The sequence below is a fragment of the Zophobas morio genome, unplaced genomic scaffold, assembly GCF_036711695.1.
Source record: "Zophobas morio isolate AGI-343-1 ecotype UQ-CSIRO unplaced genomic scaffold, CSIRO_AGI_Zmor_V1 ptg000022l, whole genome shotgun sequence".
In the NCBI taxonomy this organism is placed as follows: Eukaryota; Metazoa; Arthropoda; class Insecta; order Coleoptera; family Tenebrionidae; genus Zophobas; species Zophobas morio.
The window spans coordinates 6,743,967-6,761,153 of record NW_026972127.1 but is presented as its reverse complement, the minus strand read 5'-3'; the positions used below and the strand labels follow the sequence as shown (position 1 = coordinate 6,761,153).

The 17,187-nt window shown below is 34.1% G+C and overlaps 2 protein-coding genes across 2 annotated transcripts in view; one reads left to right on the top strand and one right to left on the bottom strand.

The window, feature by feature from the left end:
- Positions 1–17,187, bottom strand: part of LOC135133474 (nuclear migration protein nudC) — a 119,875-nt gene extending 102,688 nt beyond the window's left edge. The window contains exons 1-3 of the mRNA XM_064061896.1: positions 17,008–17,187; positions 16,881–16,958; positions 16,480–16,833 (exon numbers count right to left, since the gene is read on the bottom strand). Of these exons, the coding sequence (XP_063917966.1) occupies positions 16,480–16,833; positions 16,881–16,958; positions 17,008–17,091 (516 nt within the window). The 5' untranslated portion in view covers positions 17,092–17,187. The remainder of the gene's footprint in view (positions 1–16,479; positions 16,834–16,880; positions 16,959–17,007) is intronic.
- Positions 11,619–16,462, top strand: LOC135133475 (uncharacterized). Its single transcript, XM_064061897.1, has 4 exons — positions 11,619–11,737; positions 15,505–15,606; positions 15,679–16,024; positions 16,076–16,462. Exons 1-4 carry the CDS (start codon positions 11,708–11,710, stop codon positions 16,096–16,098), a joined length of 501 nt encoding a protein of 166 aa, XP_063917967.1. The 5' UTR covers positions 11,619–11,707; the 3' UTR covers positions 16,099–16,462.

Genomic DNA, 17,187 nt, shown 5'->3' with positions numbered 1-17,187 from the left:
GGCTTTCACAAGTTATTTTCAGCCCGAATTATTCTTCGAAAATTTCTACCATTGTTCCATAATCGCCCCATGAAATATGGCAATTTTTAAGATTCTTTGAAAAATCTCACTTTCACACCGAATATTTCAAAAATCTTACTCCGAAATCATCAACAAGCTATATTTTTCAAATTAGTACGTCGAGATTTAGATGTCAGAATTTTTGATGGATTTTTAGACAAATTGTTGAAAAAACTCAACTTTTCAATAAAGATTCCGACTTTTTCAAAAATTACCTAAAAATTTCTCTTCAAAAATTTCTACAATTGCCTTATAACCGCTCAATGAAAGATGGAAAATTTTTAGAAATTAAAAAAAAAAATCACTGTCAAACCGAATATTTCTAAAATCAGTACGTCGAGATATATGTCCCAGAATTTTTTAGGGATTTTAGGGCAATTATTTCAAAAACTCAAGTTTTCTATACCCTGATGGAGAGTTCGGTCTTGGTTCGACCACCTTCTAAAATTGCTTAAAGAGACTTTTTGTAAGTTTTAACCTCATTCCTTCGAAACTTTTACTATTTTTCCATAATCGGCCAATGAAAAACGCCAATTTTTAAGATTTTTGAATAAAAAAATTGATTTTAAAACCGATTATTTCAAAAACGTAGTCCCTGGATCATAAACACATTAGGTATATTTTTCGAAATGCCCCTTTTTTTGTTTGCAATTTTACACATTTTTTTCAAAAACTCAATTTTTCAAGGAGATTATGAAAATTTCAACATTTTTTTCATCAGTTTCGAAAATTACCTAGATTTTTTGTACATTTCGTTCTCCACAAGTTATTTTCGACCCGATTTATTCTTCGAAAATTTCTACCATTGTTCCTATAATCGTCGTATGAAACATGGCAATTTTTAAGATTCTTTCAAAAAACTGACTTTCACACCGAATATTTAAAAATCTTACTCCGAAATCACAAACAAGTTATATTTTTCAAATTAGTACGTCGAGATTAAGATGTGAGAATTTTTGATGGATTTTTAGACAAATTGTTGAAAAAACTCAACTTTTCAATGAAGATTCCGACTTTTTCAAAAATTACCTAAAAATTTCTCTTCAAAAATTCCACAATTGCTTCATAATCGCTCAATAAAAAATGGAAAATGTTTAGGAATTAAAAGAAAAATCACTGTCAAACCGAATATTTCTAAAATCAGTACGTCGAGATATATGTCCCAGAATTTTTTAGGGATTTTAGGGCAATTATTTCAAAAACTCGAGTTTTCTATACCTGATGGAGAGTTCGGTCTTGGTTCGACCACCTTCTAAAATTGCCTAAAGAGACTTTTTGTAGGTTTTGACCTCATTCCTTCGAAACTTTCACTATTTTTCCATAATCGCCCAATGAAAAACGCCAATTTTTAAGATTTTTGAAAAAAAAAATTGATTTTAAAACCGATTATTTCAAAAACGTAGTCCCTGGATTATGAACACACACTAGGTATATTTTTCGAAGTGTCCCATTTTTTTGTTTGCAATTTTACATATTTTTTTCAAAAACTCAATTTTTCAAGAAGATTATGAAAATTTCAACATTTTTTTGTACATTTCGGCTTCCACAAGTTATTTTCGGCCCAATTTATTCTTCGAAAATTTCTACCATTGTTCCATAATTGTCCCAGGAAATATAGCAATTTTTAAGATTCTTTAAAAAATCTGACTTTCACACTGAATATTTCAAAAATCTTACTCCGAAATCATAAACAAGCTATATTTGTCAAATTAGTACGTCGAGATTTAGATGTCAGAATTTTTTATGGATTTTTAGACAAATTGTTCAAAAAACTCAACTTTTCAATGAAGATTCCGACTTTTTCAAAAATTACCTAAAAATTTCTCTTCAAAAATTCCACAATTGCTTCATAATCGCTCAATAACAAATGGAAAATTTTTAGGAATTAAAAGAAAAATCACTGTCAAACCGAATATTTCTAAAATCAGTACGTCGAGATATATGTCCCAGAATTTTTTAGGGATTTTAGGGCAATTATTTCAAAAACTCAATTTTTCTGTACCCTTATGAAGAGTTCGGGGTCTTGGTTCGTCCACCTTCTAAAATTATCTAAAGAGAGTTTTTCTAAGTTTTAACCTCATTCCTTCGACACTTTTACCATTTGTTCACAATCGCCTAATGAAAAACGTCAATTTTTAAAATTTTTGAAAAAAAAACTGATTTTAAAACCGAGTATTTCAAAAAGTAGTGCTTGGATCATAAACACACCAGGTATATTTTTCGAAGTGTCCCATTTTTTGTTTGCAATTTTACAAATTTTTTTCAAAAACTCAATTTTTCAAGAAAATTATGAAAATTTCAACATTTTTTTCATCAGTTTCGAAAATTACGTAGATTTTTTGTACATTTCGACTTCCACAAGTTATTTTCGGCCCGATTTATTCTTCGAAAATGTCTACCACTGTTCCATAATCGTCCCATGAAATATGGCAATTTTGAAGATTCTTTAAAAAATCTGACTTTCACACTGAATATTTCAAAAATCTTACTCCGAAATCATAAACAAGCTATATTTTTCAAATTAGTACGTCGAGATTTAGATGTCAGAATTTTTGATGGATTTTTAGACAAATTGTTGAAAAAGCTCAACTTTTCAATGAAGATTCCGACTTTTTCAAAAATTACCTAAACATTTCTTTTAATAAATTTCTACAATTGCTTCATAATCGCTCAATTAAAAATGGAAAATTTTTAGGAATTAAAAAAAAAATCACTGTCAAACCGAATATTTCTAAAATCAGTACGTCGAAATATATGTCCCAGAATTTTTTAGGGATTTTAGGGCAATTATTTCAAAAACTCAATTTTTCTGTACCCTTATGAAGAGTTCGGGGTCTTGGTTCGTCCACCTTCTAAAATTATCTAAAGAGAGTTTTTCTAAGTTTTAACCTCATTCCTTCGACACCTTTAGCATTTGTCCACAATCGCCTAATGAAAAACGTCAATTTTTAAGATTTTTGAAAAAAAAAACTGATTTTAAAACCGAGTATTTCAAAAAGTAGTGCTTGGATCATAAACACACCAGGTATATTTTTCGAAGTGTCCCATTTTTTGTTTGCAATTTTACAAATTTTTTTCAAAAACTCAATTTTTCAAGAAAATAATGAAAATTTCAATATTTTTTTCATCAGTTTCGAAAATTACGTAGATTTTTTGTACATTTCGACTTCCACAAGTTATTTTCGGCCCGATTTATTCTTCGAAAATGTCTACCACTGTTCCATAATCGTCCCATGAAATATGGCAATTTTGAAGATTCTTTAAAAAATCTGACTTTCACACCGAATATTTCAAAAATCTTACTCCGAAATCTTAAACAAGTTATATTTTTCAAATTAGTACGTCGAGATTTAGATGCCAGAATTTTTGATGGATTTTTAGACAAATTGTTGAAAAAACTCAACTTTTCAATGAAGATTCCGGCTTTTTCAAAAATTACCTAAAAATTTCTCTTCAAAAATTTCTACAATTGCCTCATAATCGCTCAATGAAAAATGGAAAATTTTTGGGAATTAAAAAAAGAATCACTGTCAAACCGAATATTTCTAAAATCAGTACGTAGAGATATTTGTCCCAGAATTTTTTAGGGATTTTAGGGCAATTATTTCAAAAACTCAAGTTCTATATACCCTGATGGAGAGTTCGGTCTTGGTTCGACCACCTTCTAAAATTGCCTAAAGAGACTTTTTGTGGGTTTTGACCTCATTGCTTGGAAACTTTTACTATTTGTCCATAATCGCCCAATGAAAAACGCCAATTTTTAAGATTTTTGAAAAAAAAAATTGATTTTAAAACCGATTATTTCAAAAACGTAGTCCCTGGATCATAAACACACTAGGTATATTTTTTGAAGTGTCCCATTTTTTGTTTGAATTTTACACATTTTTTTCAAAAACTCAATTTTTCAAGAAGATGTTTAATTCAAAAATCTTACTCTAAGATCATAAACAAGCTGTATTTTTTGCAGAGTTTAGAAACGATTTGTCAATCAAAATTTTTAGATCTTTTGTCATCAAATTTGTGAAAGGAAAAAACAAATTTTTATTACCAAATTACTATTTTTATGAAAACTTTAAAGCGCTTCCAAGATTTTCAAACAGCAGGTTTTGCATTTTCTAAAATAAATTTTCAAGTTTTCTTGTAGCTTTTTGAATTTTTCTGTGTCTATGGTAACAAATAACACTTTATGATATAATCTAACGACTACGGAACGAAAAATTTCGATATTTTTGTGGAAATTTGGATGCTCGGGAAAAAATCTCAAGGCGGATTCATACACAACATGTAGGTACATGTAATTAGCAAACTGTTGTTTAATTTGTTAAAACTAGAGAAATTCAATTCAAACCCAAACTATGGTTAAAATTTTACCAATTTCCTTAATCTTTATGACAAATTTGACCACAAAAATCTCACACAATTAACTACCTTCTCTCGACAATTCCACGTTGACAAAGCCTATCCGATTTGCCCGATTAGGTGTGCAGTTCCACCTCATTACAATGTTTACTCTCCAACCAGGATCTTCCTTAAACGGTGCATCATAAAATTACACTGTAGCGCCGTAGGTTTTCACAATTAAGACCCGTAAAACCGCCAACAATATTATCATTAAAAAATGCTTTATGTAAAGTAGAATGTTGCCTGGCATCTCCAGCCGACCTCGGATCCTGCTCAAATTAAATCCGAACTTTATCGACGACAATTACCAGAAAGAACAGCGCAAAAACCCGCCGACAAGCAAGAAACGGCCCGACAGAAACATTAATTCACATCGCAGCGTGCCCAACTGCAAGAATGCACAAACGTGTAGGTGAAATTTATCGGTGTACAGTCGACCCGTTTTTATGCACTTTGTGCAATCATTTTGACCCATATTCGCATAAAAGCTGCCATTTTCGACATTCGTCACACGAAAATTACTTTCACGAGTTAATATCAAATGTACACAACGCTGAACAATCGATAATTTGGCAATTTATTTCCAGCGTCGTGAGCTGCGTTCGCTTCGAACGACTTGCAATGCTCTGCAGATATATATATTGAATTTAATTTTAGTATGTTATCCAACTTCGTAATCACAATCATTTTATAATAAAATAATAACAGGACCGGTTAATGCATTATCAATTGGTGAAGTGATCACAGATTTGATTTATCTAATGACAGCTGGTCCATTAAACACACACACCTCGTCTATTACACAATCGCTATTAACTGGTAGTGAAGAATTTAAGTGGAATTCGTCTGGTTTAAACTTTTTTTTCGATATGTGGACAATTTAAATCAATGAATTTGCTCAATAAACCGGAATTCTGAACTATTCCCATCGGTGTAATAAAAGTTGGTATGCTGGTCTTGAGACTCCATGGAGGCTGATTAATCGCATACCTGGAAACGCTGGCAAGAGCGGTAATAAAGAATAATTTTGCGCAACCAATGACTGATTACCCTTAAATAATTTCAACGAAAAAAAATGTATACATTACAAGGATGTGAATTATTGTGAATGTGTAATTAGCAAAAAACAAAAACATTTAACGATCATCCGTGATTAGCCTTCAGGGACGTCCACAAATCCAATATAAGAAATTACAGGCTATTTTATTATTAAACTTAATTAAGAGCGTCAATAGAAATGAGTAACGATCCGTCGGGGGAAAAGAAACCACACGTAAAAAACTATAACAAATAGATAAATTAACATAACACTACAAATTGCCTATTTTCAAAATAAATTAGCACCTTGTACTTCCGCGACGTCAGTGCTGACTACTGTATCGCACGTCATAAACGTCCTAAAAATAATTAAACAACAACATTTATCACACTTGGGACACTCATAACCGGTCTATTATTACCTCGCTGACTTTCCTAATTTTCGTCTATCGACAGAAAATCACCCGGCGTAGTTTATGTCTTTCCGGAATTGTGCCACTTCCGAAAAAACCATCAATTAGAGAAAAACAATATCGAATTTAAAAAGTTGTTTATGCTAATATCTAAGGACACCACTACTGCATGTAAATCACACGAAAACGACCAAAATTTATGGAGGTCGTCGATTCACCGGCCATTATCAAAACTATCGCCGTAAATGGACCGATCTAGCTATATTAAGAAATATTCAATTAAGACAAAGATTATTATCTTATTAAATGGGTCGATATTAATTAATCACCGAAAGAACACACGTCAAACCGAACGATTTCGATTTTTCGCGACAATTTCATAATAACCCTAGTGGATTTTTGGGTAACGAATCTGGAAGTATCTGGGACAAAATGATTATTCTTTGAACAATATTTGCGCTTCGTGACTATTTTTTTTATTCGACAAACAATGAACTGTAAATTGTCTGGTAATCATAAGTTACACAAGGTGTGAAAAAATTTGCAATCGATTTGATAAAAAATTTAGAAATGCAATTTGACATTCTTAAATAGGGTTTAAATTTAACGAAAATTTCAACAATTTTATTACATTCGTTGAAAATTATTTATTAAACAGTTTTCAGCTTTTAGTACTTTTTCTTTTTTTTTTTTTGAAATTAAAAAAAAACAATACATTTAAAAAATCTTTTCTACGCATGTTAAATTAAATACAAGGCCGATATTTTAAAAATTGATTCATCTAAAATTCGTCGAATACTCGAGTAAAGTCTTGTCTCATCACATAATTTAACATTAATTAATAAAATAAATACGTAAGCGACAAAACCTGTTTAGAGTTGAAAAGTGGCATTGTTAAAATTATTTTTGTTATTTTATCATAAATTAAAAAATTTGAAAAATTAACAAATTATGTATTGGCATTTTTTGAATTATAAGGAGGAACATTTGGGTGTTAATGTATTTGCATATACACTAGAGAAGCCTTATATTTGCAAAAACTAGCTTTAGCTATTTCCAATTTTGCTCTAAATATATTCTAATTATTCATAAAGAAAACTTAAAAAATAACAAATAAAGCATCTCCACTTAAAAATTTATGTAAATAAAAAAAGTTGTACTCATTTCCGTCAAAACCATAGCTGCACATTTGTGATGATATTTTCATTAAAAACAGGCAAAAATTAGAAAATAACATGTACATATTATCAAAATGGGTCATATTTTTCAAAATTGGTTTCCTTACTAAATTGGACGTACTGAATACAAATCCGAAGTCAAAATTGACTTAAGGAGCTTCCTGATTTTTTTTTAACATGCCACTTTTAGAAAAATGCCATTATCTGCTTTATCGGTCTCTCAGGCCCAAACGACCAGATTATCGTCTGTAAAAACACGTTTTGACGACTAAAAGACTCCAAGGAATCGATTGGTACCAACCGAAAGTCCGTGTCTTGGACCGTTTTGAAATTATGAGCCCCTAAATTCGAAAAATATTTTTTGAGATACCGAATAAACGCGAATTCGCATAAAATCGAATTAATATTCAACGAATGATGCCAGAAATGAATTCTGCAGTGCAAAACTAGTCCATAAACTCAATTTCAGGCAAATCGGAAGGCTTTCATTTTTCATATTAATTTTCCGGCTTAGCAAAAATTCCAGATTTCCATCATTTCAAAATATTTTAGTTAATTGGACTGTCAGTTTTTTCAAAATTGCTCTCCTTAACAATTCGGACCGCCTGAATACGAATCCGGGTTCAGAGTTGACCTACGATGCTTTTTAATTAAAACAAAAATTGTATATAGTGCCACCGAAAAAAAAGGCATTTTCTGCTTTATCAATCTCTCAAGCCTAAACAACTACATTATCCGCTTTAAAGAATACGTTTTCATAACCAGAAAACTACAAGGAATCAGTTGGTATAAATCCGAAGTCCGCGTCTTAGACCGTTTTGAAATTATGACCCCTAAACTCAAAAAATATTTTTTAAGATAGAAGATAAACGTGATTTCGGTTGAAATTAAATTACTATGCAACAACTGCTGGCAGAAATGAATTCTGCAGTGCAAAATTAGTCCATAAACTCAATTTCAGGCAAATCGGAAGAGTTTCACTTTTCATATTAATTTTCCGGCTTAGGAAAAATTTCAGATTTCAATTATTTTAAAATATCTTTGTTAATTGGACTCTCAGGTTTTTCAAAATTGCTCTCCTTCGTAATTCGGACCGCCTGAATACGAATCCGGGTTCAGAGTTGACCTACGACGCTTTTTAATTAAAACAAAAATTGTGTATACTGCAACCGAAAAAAAAAGGCATTTTCTGCTTTATCGATCTCTCAAGCCCAAACAACTTCATTGTCCGCTTTAAAGAATACGTTTTCATAACCAGAAAACTACAAGGAATCAGTTGGTATAAATCCGAAGTCCGCGTCTTAGACCGTTTTGAAATTATGACCCCTAAACTCAAAAAATATTTTTTAAGATAGAAGATAAACGTGATTTCGGTTGAAATTAAATTACTATGCAACAACTGCTGGCAGAAATGAATTCTGCAGTGCAAAATTAGTCCATAAACTCAATTTCAGGCAAATCGGAAGAGTTTCACTTTTCATATTAATTTTCCGGCTTAGGAAAAATTTCAGATTTCAATTATTTTAAAATATCTTTGTTAATTGGACTCTCAGGTTTTTCAAAATTGCTCTCCTTCGTAATTCGGACCGCCTGAATACGAATCCGGGTTCAGAGTTGACCTACGACGCTTTTTAATTAAAACAAAAATTGTGTATACTGCAACCGAAAAAAAAAGGCATTTTCTGCTTTATCGATCTCTCAAGCCCAAACAACTTCATTGTCCGCTTTAAAGAATACGTTTTCATAACCAGAAAACTACAAGGAATCAGTTGGTATAATTCCGAAGTTCGCGTCTTGGACCGTTTTGAAATTATGAGCCCCTAAACTCAAAAAATATTTTTTAAGATAGAGGATAAACGTGATTTCGGTTGAAATCGAATTACTATGCAACAACTGCTGCCAGAAATGAATTCTGCAGTGCAAAATTAGCTCATAAACTCAATTTCAGGCAAATCGGAAGAGTGTCATTTTTCATATTAATTTTCCAGCTTAGCAAAAATTTCAGATTTCAATCATTTCAAAATATCTCTGTTAATTGGACTGTCAGTTTTTTTCAAAATTGCTCTCCTTCGTAATTCGGACCGCCTGAATACGAATCCAGGTTCAGAGTTGACCTACGACGCTTTTTAATTCAAAGAAAAATTTTATATAATGCTACCAAAAAAAAAAAATGGCATTTTCTGCTTTATCGATCTCTCAGCCCAAACAACTACATTATCCGCTTTAAAGAATATGTTTTCATTACCAGAAAACTGCAAGGAATCGATTGGTATGAGTCCGAAGTCCGTGTCTTTGACCGTTTTAAAATTGTGTGCCCCTAAACTCAAAAAATATTTTTTAAGATAGAGGATAAACGTGATTTCGGTTGAAATCGAATTACTATGCAACAATTCCTGGCAGAAATGAAATCTGAAGTGCAAAATTAGTCCATAAACTCAATTTCAGGCAGATCGGAAGAGTTTCATTTTTCATCTATATTTTCCGGAATAGCAAAAATTTCAGATTTCAATCATTTCAAAATATCTCTGTTAATTGGACTGTCAGTTTTTTTCAAAATTGCTCTCCTTCGTAATTCGGACCGCCTGAATACGAATCCAGGTTCAGAGTTGACCTACGACGCTTTTTAATTCAAAGAAAAATTTTATATAATGCTACCAAAAAAAAAATGGCATTTTCTGCTTTATCGATCTCTCAGCCCAAACAACTACATTATCCGCTTTAAAGAATATGTTTTCATTACCAGAAAACTGCAAGGAATCGATTGGTATGAGTCCGAAGTCCGTGTCTTTGACCGTTTTAAAATTGTGTGCCCCTAAACACAAAAAATATTTTTTAAGATAGAGGATAAACGTGATTTCGGTTGAAATCGAATTACTATGCAACAATTCCTGGCAGAAATGAAATCTGAAGTGCAAAATTAGTCCATAAACTCAATTTCAGGCAGATCGGAAGAGTTTCATTTTTCATCTATATTTTCCGGAATAGCAAAAATTTCAGATTTCAATTATTTCAAAATATCTTTGTTAATTGGACTCTCAGTTTTTTCAAAATTGCTCTCCTTCTTAATTCGAACCCCCTGAATACGAATCCGAGTTCAGAGTTGACCTACGACGCTTTTTAATTAAAACAAAAATTTTATATTCTGCTAAAAAAAAATCACATTGTCTGCTTTGTCGATCTTTCAGGCCTGAACAAATACTTTATCCGCTCTAAAAAATACGTGTTCATAATCAAAAAACTGCAAGGAATCGATTGGTATAAAACCGAAGTCCGTGTCTTGGACCGTTTTGAAATTGTGAGCCCCTCAACTCGAAAAATATTTTTTCATATACCGAATAAACGTGATTTCGGTTGAAATCGAATTACTATGCAACAACTGCCGGCAGAAATGAATTCTGCGGACCAAAATTAGTCTGGGAACTCAATTTCAGGCTGATCGGGAGAGTTTCATTTTTCATCTTATTTTCCGGCTGGCGAAAATTTCAGATTTCAATTATTTCAAAATATCTTAGTTGATTGAGGTCTCACTCCTTCCTAATTCGGGCCGCCTGAATACGAATCCGAGTTCAGAGCTGATCTATGACGCTGTTTAAATAAAACAAAAATTTTATATTGTGCTAAAAAAATTACATTGTCTGCTTTATCGATCTCTCAGGTCCGAACAACTACATTATCCGCTCTAAAGAATACATTTTCATGACTAAAAAACTGCGAGAAATCGACTGGTATAAACGGAAGGTCCGTGTCTTGGATCATTTTGAAATTGTGAACTTCGAAACTAGAAAAATTTTTTTTTTAGATAGCAAATAATGGCGATTTTGCTTAAAATCGAATTAATATTCATCGACTGATGGCAGAAGTAAATTCTGATTTTTTTCTTAATTTGTGGCTATTTACGAAATATGTAATTTAAAATTAAAAAAAATATATTGATGTTTATTTGCTTGTAACAATAACGAAGGCATGAATTTTTTGTTGAAAAAATGCGTTTTAATTGTGGTTTCAAAGCCACTAGTCAGATTTAATAGCCACAATTATTTTTAATAGGTTTAGACATTGATATTTTTCTACGGTTAACTAGAAGTCTCGAACGATACAAAGCTACAAAATTAAAATAATTGTTATCATTAAGCGTTTGCAATGACCTCAACTTTTACCATTTGTTAAAATTTTAAATTAAATCCAACGGATTTCCTCGACTCTTCGACTTCGTGTTAAAACCTCAATTTTTACTTCGATCACCACAAATTTTAAATTAAATTAAAATTATTCCATAAATCATACCCACACTCCGTTCGTAAAAATCCAGTCGGCTCGATTAAAAATAATTAACACCAAGAACCTTAAAATAATTTTGTAAAATCGGGTGACCGTCAGCCGTCCCATGTGACTCAATCGGCAATCCCCCGCTCGAGATCCGGCCCGGACTCGCTCCGGAGTCCCGTGTGCCGCACGCCGGTCCGGTCGAAATGGTGGGCACGACTAACCTTATTTAAGAATTCGCTTACAGGATGCTGAAACAGTAAGCACGGTTCGCGCCGCAAGTAAAGTTGAGAGTTCTGAGAGTGGTGTGGTTTAGTGGATGTATTTGATTTTCGGTAGTTTAATAGCACGACCATGGACAACAAAGGTTTTGAATCAGATAACGTAAGTTACTTTAGCTTGGGAAAAAGTGCCAAATTATGCTATCGCAACAGTTTTTGTGGAGATAAAAATATCGCGACAAATTATCACAAAGCGCTCGCATGCGACTACGATTATGCATGTCGTAATAATTTCAAAAAGTGCAACCGCTCTTACACGTAATTAACAGTTAATCCTGAGAAACGTGCCCGATAAATCATCCCGAGGATTAGATCGAAATTCACAGATGAAGCTATAAACCTTGATTCGCTCATAATTCAAAAGCGACAATGCGTTTATTAATTTCACGCATTGACATTGATCGCACCGAAGGTAATAGAATACTCAGCCTCCCACGCCTTCGAAAAATGCACCGCGAACGTTCACTGGAAGCGCGATTTTTTCTGAAATGACCCGATTTTGCAACGCGAAATTACGATGTGATTAATGCACCTACGTTTCGTGTTGTACGTTCGAAACGGAAAGTTTCGTTAGTAATTAGAGAAAATTATTCCAAGTTCTAAGGGATTCGGCACAAAATCAGTGACGTTGAAACCCTACCCAAAACCTTGACTCCTTTCTTTAATTACATAAAATCGTAACCGGTAATTAATAAGTAAACATTCAAGTTGAAACAAGAGAAAAAAATAATTACAGCTTGAAATCTTGCCATTGATTGTTTCGTGAAAGTTATTTCCTATAAAAAGCGCATTGTCTCGACTGAGTGTGGTGCATTGGCAATATTTCCTACTCGAAGACGCATACGTCTCAATAATAGTCAGAGAGAGTCGCGATCATTGAAATTAACGCACCGATGAGCACGGACGATTAAAATAAATAAGAAATTTGTTGTGTAAACACGCATCCTCTTGTTCTCCCATTATTTAAAATACGGTAAACACTCTGGCATTGACCTCAAAACACAATTAAAATTATGTGGAACTTGATGAGGAATAGAAATGGAATTGCTTCAAATCGCAATCATCGTGTCACAATTTGGGAAACAAGGGGGCGAAACCTTCAAACGTGACGATAAAATTATCTGCTTTTTCAACCTTCTGATTAGATTTAATCGTTCGTCAAAATTAATTTTGTAAAAAATAAAATTGGTTGATAATACTAATAAATTAACATAAATATAAATAACAATGAGTACAACGTGGATAAAATATATATGAAACAAGGTGACAATCACACAAAAACTAAATTGTAATAATTAAATAATTATTCAAAGCATTCCTGACTTTACGACTGAATTTAAATAAGCAACTCTAGTTTTTTTCTTTAGTTTTAACAACACTTCCTTAAAATTCTATTGACCTCCGCGCAATATTTGGATTATAAAAATTTCTCTAAATTTTAAATATGTATTTTTCTACTTTCGGTTTTCGTTGACTGGTTCTTAATTTAATCATCCAACTACCCATATGGGTAATTGTATTAACAAAGATGCAATATGTCTGATGGTCACATTGAAACCAGCATAACTTACAGCAAAAAAAATTGTGTTTTCTTTAAAAATCTCGACGTTCTTAATTTGCCATGTTAATGGAGACTGAAATCGAGCTACACTTGATACCACAGGAATGTTATTTTGAGGTCGGTTGAATTTATAAAAATGTTTTGAAAGGTTCAGTAAATAAAGCAAATATTTAGAAAAATAATCTCAAAATAAAATACCACAACCCGGAAGTTTGAACAAAATTTTAAAAGTTCCTTTTCAAGAGGCTGGCAAATATGTTGCCATAGAACTGATTATTATTATTTGCGGAAAAAAATTTCGTTCAGTTAAAAAAAATTACTCGAAAATTTTGTTGCGACACAAAAAATGGGAACCGTCATTTGGAGTAATTGGTTCGTTGAGTTGAAACAGAATTATGGTTAATAATTGCACAAACAAAATGTATGCGAGCAAGCACGATTACTTTTTTGTCTTACGCGTTTATTAATTTTTCGCTGTTTCACATACGTCCGAAAATACGACCAGTGACTAAAAAACCAGCGAATCGTTACGTCACCGCGCTCTATAAAGTCAATTATATCCGCCCGAGTTGCTAATTAATGAGCTTAATTATAATTCGTGGGCCGTTTACGCCTCTGTCTCGTAACTTTTCACTATGACGCTCATTAATCCGGAAACGGCCTGCGTTATTTCAGGTGAAAAATTTCGCCTATTTTATGTAAGTAAACGAGGAAGTGTTTTCGTTTAAAATGCACGAATATCACATAAGACGGGCAGCAATTGCGAAAACAATTTTTAAAAGCGAACAGTATTCGGTCTAATAATTGTAGGAGCCGTTAATTACTTTCGTTATTTTCTTTATTTGTGTTTCATTCGGCTTTTGTGCAGCGGGACGACGGTTGAGAAAAAACGAGAGAAAGGATATTTAATCATAACTCGGGATTAACAAACAAGAGTTAAGTTTCGAAACTTTTTGATTAGTTTCTAACGAACAACAATCTCGTAAATCAAAAACCGCAGCGTCTTAGAAAAGATCTGATAGCTTAAGCCACAAGTGACTAATTGCCGGCTATGTTCCGTGACCTGTAACACTACTCACTTATCTATGTAAATTACCGGCCAATAAATTAGAATATCGCGCATTGCCGCAATTAACAAGATGTACATATGGCTTTAGCCGTGGAGGTTGGATAGTGTCTTTGAAACGTATTTCTTAATTGATGTTGATTAATATCGCTCATTTATACACAAATATAGTTACGCCGTTCGCACACTATTGTCGTCCTTGATGCACACTTCCGACAGCCGCGAGCTACGTAAGCACGTGTCAAACCGCCCGTAGGTGACGAACGTACCTTTAGAAGCGCGAATTAAGTGATTATTGATGATGCAAGCGAAAATCTACCAATGTCGTCACAGTCGGAGTTCGCTGCATCGTTAGCTGGATCCGGAATGTGTCAAAGCAAATATTAATGATTTCAGACAAGGTCGGCTCAAGTACCGCCTGTAATACAACCGAAGTAAATAAAAACATCCAAATTCCAGAAGAAAGGTTACAGTCATTAACACCGCGAACGACGGCGAAATAAGTGCGATTTCCTCGTCCATCTTTCGGATTCCTGGTGGGATCTGACACATTTTTCTCTCTCAAAGGTCGCTCGTGAAATATTAGCCCAATTAATCGCCGCTACCATACAATCTAAGCCAAATTAGCCATGACCGAGATAAAAATGTATTAACGCCGCCTATTATCCGAAAACAGCGCGCTCTTAATTGATAGCTTTTTCTCTGAATAGGTGTCGGTTTTCGTGTCATTAAGGAAATTAAACAGCCAATTTGCGAAATTCAATGCTACCGAAATGAATCGAACGCCAAATGTCAGGACGCACGCTTTTGTGAGGTCCTCAACAAAGCCAATTAAAAATAATTATTGCAAAATGTCATGTAAACACGATCCATAAAAACGAGCGTCGCGATCGAAAAAAGCGCGCCGACCTAATAAGGAAATTGTCCACTGATTAATAAAAACGAGGCCGAAAGTGAAATTATCATAACTTTGTTGATGGATGATTCGTCCGAATTAACGAATTTTCGAGTCAAGTTCAATAATTTCTTGGGTGTGCCGAACCGAGTTTACCCTTAAGCGAAAGACACAAAGAGAACGTTCAGTCGGACTAATGGAATTGTTTTTTGCGTGTGAATGCAATGCGACAGGCCTTGGTTCGCTAGTACCAGTCGATTCCGTATTGACACCTGTTATACAGCGATACTTCACTGTTGCGTAATCGGATGAATTACCAGTCGTTTAACCACAAATTCGCTTTTTCAGATCCCCGCAGAGCTCAACAAGAGTTGGCACATCCCCAGACCCACACTAGCCAGAAGCTCAAAGAGTTCAGAAGGTTCGACGACCAGTAATAATAGCACACAAGTAAGTATTTTTGTGCCAGGTGCGGAATTAGCACCCTCGCTTTTTGTATATTAATCGACGTGTCTTTTGCAGAGCGCAAGGTCCGGTTCTTTGCTACTGACAGCAGCTAATTTAGCCCAAATAGAAAGCCAAGACTCAACTGAAGACAGAAACCTGACTAGACATCAAAATATCCAGTATTACTTGCAACAAACCAATAACAATGATCATTTATCACTGCCAGCGAGCGACTTGAAAAAACCTGACCCAGATGCTGTCTCAGTAGCTAGTTCAATGCATTTTACTGTAGTCAATATGAATACGAGACCCGTCGTTAGACAAAGAAGTTTTTGTAGGAAGCATCAATTAACTATATTAGTTTTGACGATGTCCGCCTTGTTCATGATAGGCATAATGGCTGCGATATTCCTCTTAGAAAGTACGTAATTACACAATTAAAATTATACACAAACTAATCAATTTGTTACAGTGAGAGCCAAAAGACTAAAATGAAGAAAAGACGACAAGCATGGGCATTCTAGACTTACGAGGCTAAAATCTCTCCATTGTAGTCTCTCTCTCTCAATTCTAAACCCAAAAGGAATGTCAATTATGCGAGTAGGATCATTAGTTGATATTTAATTTTTATTTAAAGACGTAATTTAAGTTATAGCAGTTTTACCAACTGGACCAAATTGTGGTTGTTTTAAATCATAAGTTACGCATTAGTAGATCTATTTTGATGTTACTGTGATATCTAGAAACAATCATTACCACTATGTATAGTATTTATATTTTAACTTTCAGGCAGGTCCTGCGCCTCCTTGGAAACTTGTAAATTGATTTTTAAATTATCAATAAAAAACCACCCAAAACACACATTTTTTCACTTACCTCAACGTCCTGAAGCGTCTGCGTCCACTTATACTTGTCCAAGTCACAACCATTCCCGATATTCGGCTTCAACTTTCCCACCTCTGACGCGTCTTCGTCCTCTTCAATCTTCTCCGGCGCTACGCCCTCTCCATCCGGTGCTTCAGCGGTTTTCTTAGCGTCGAGCTCCGCCTGCAACTTCTCGGCTTCGGCGTCCGTCAGCTCCGTGATCTCCGCGGGTTTAATTTTTTCTTCTTCGAGCTTCTTGGCGGCGGCGGCTTTTTTCGCCGCCTCGCGCTCCCGGCGCTCCTTCAGCTCGCTTTCGTGCTTTTTGCGACTGACGGTCTCGTACTTTCTGAAAGTGCTCATAACCAACTACAACCACAATTTTGATAACTGAGTGAATGCTATAATGACATTACCTTCTCCCATGCCCCTTCGTCGCCCCCGGTGAAAAAGTCGGTTTTGCGGCTCAGGAAACTCACGAATGTGTCTAATAACTGGAAAATCGTGTCGGTTTGGAGGTTAGAATAAACAAAATTGGTTTACCTGCGAAGCGCCTTGTGGGTGGTGTTGTGCGATGGACAGGAATAAGTGGTCGAATTGGTCGATTTGGTTGCCGTCGCCACTCATTGTGTTTAAAGGGTTATTTATTAAAGTAAATGGAAATTTGTAAAATTGCTTGATCTTTCGGAATCGACCAAATAATAAGTACCAACTTGACGGAGC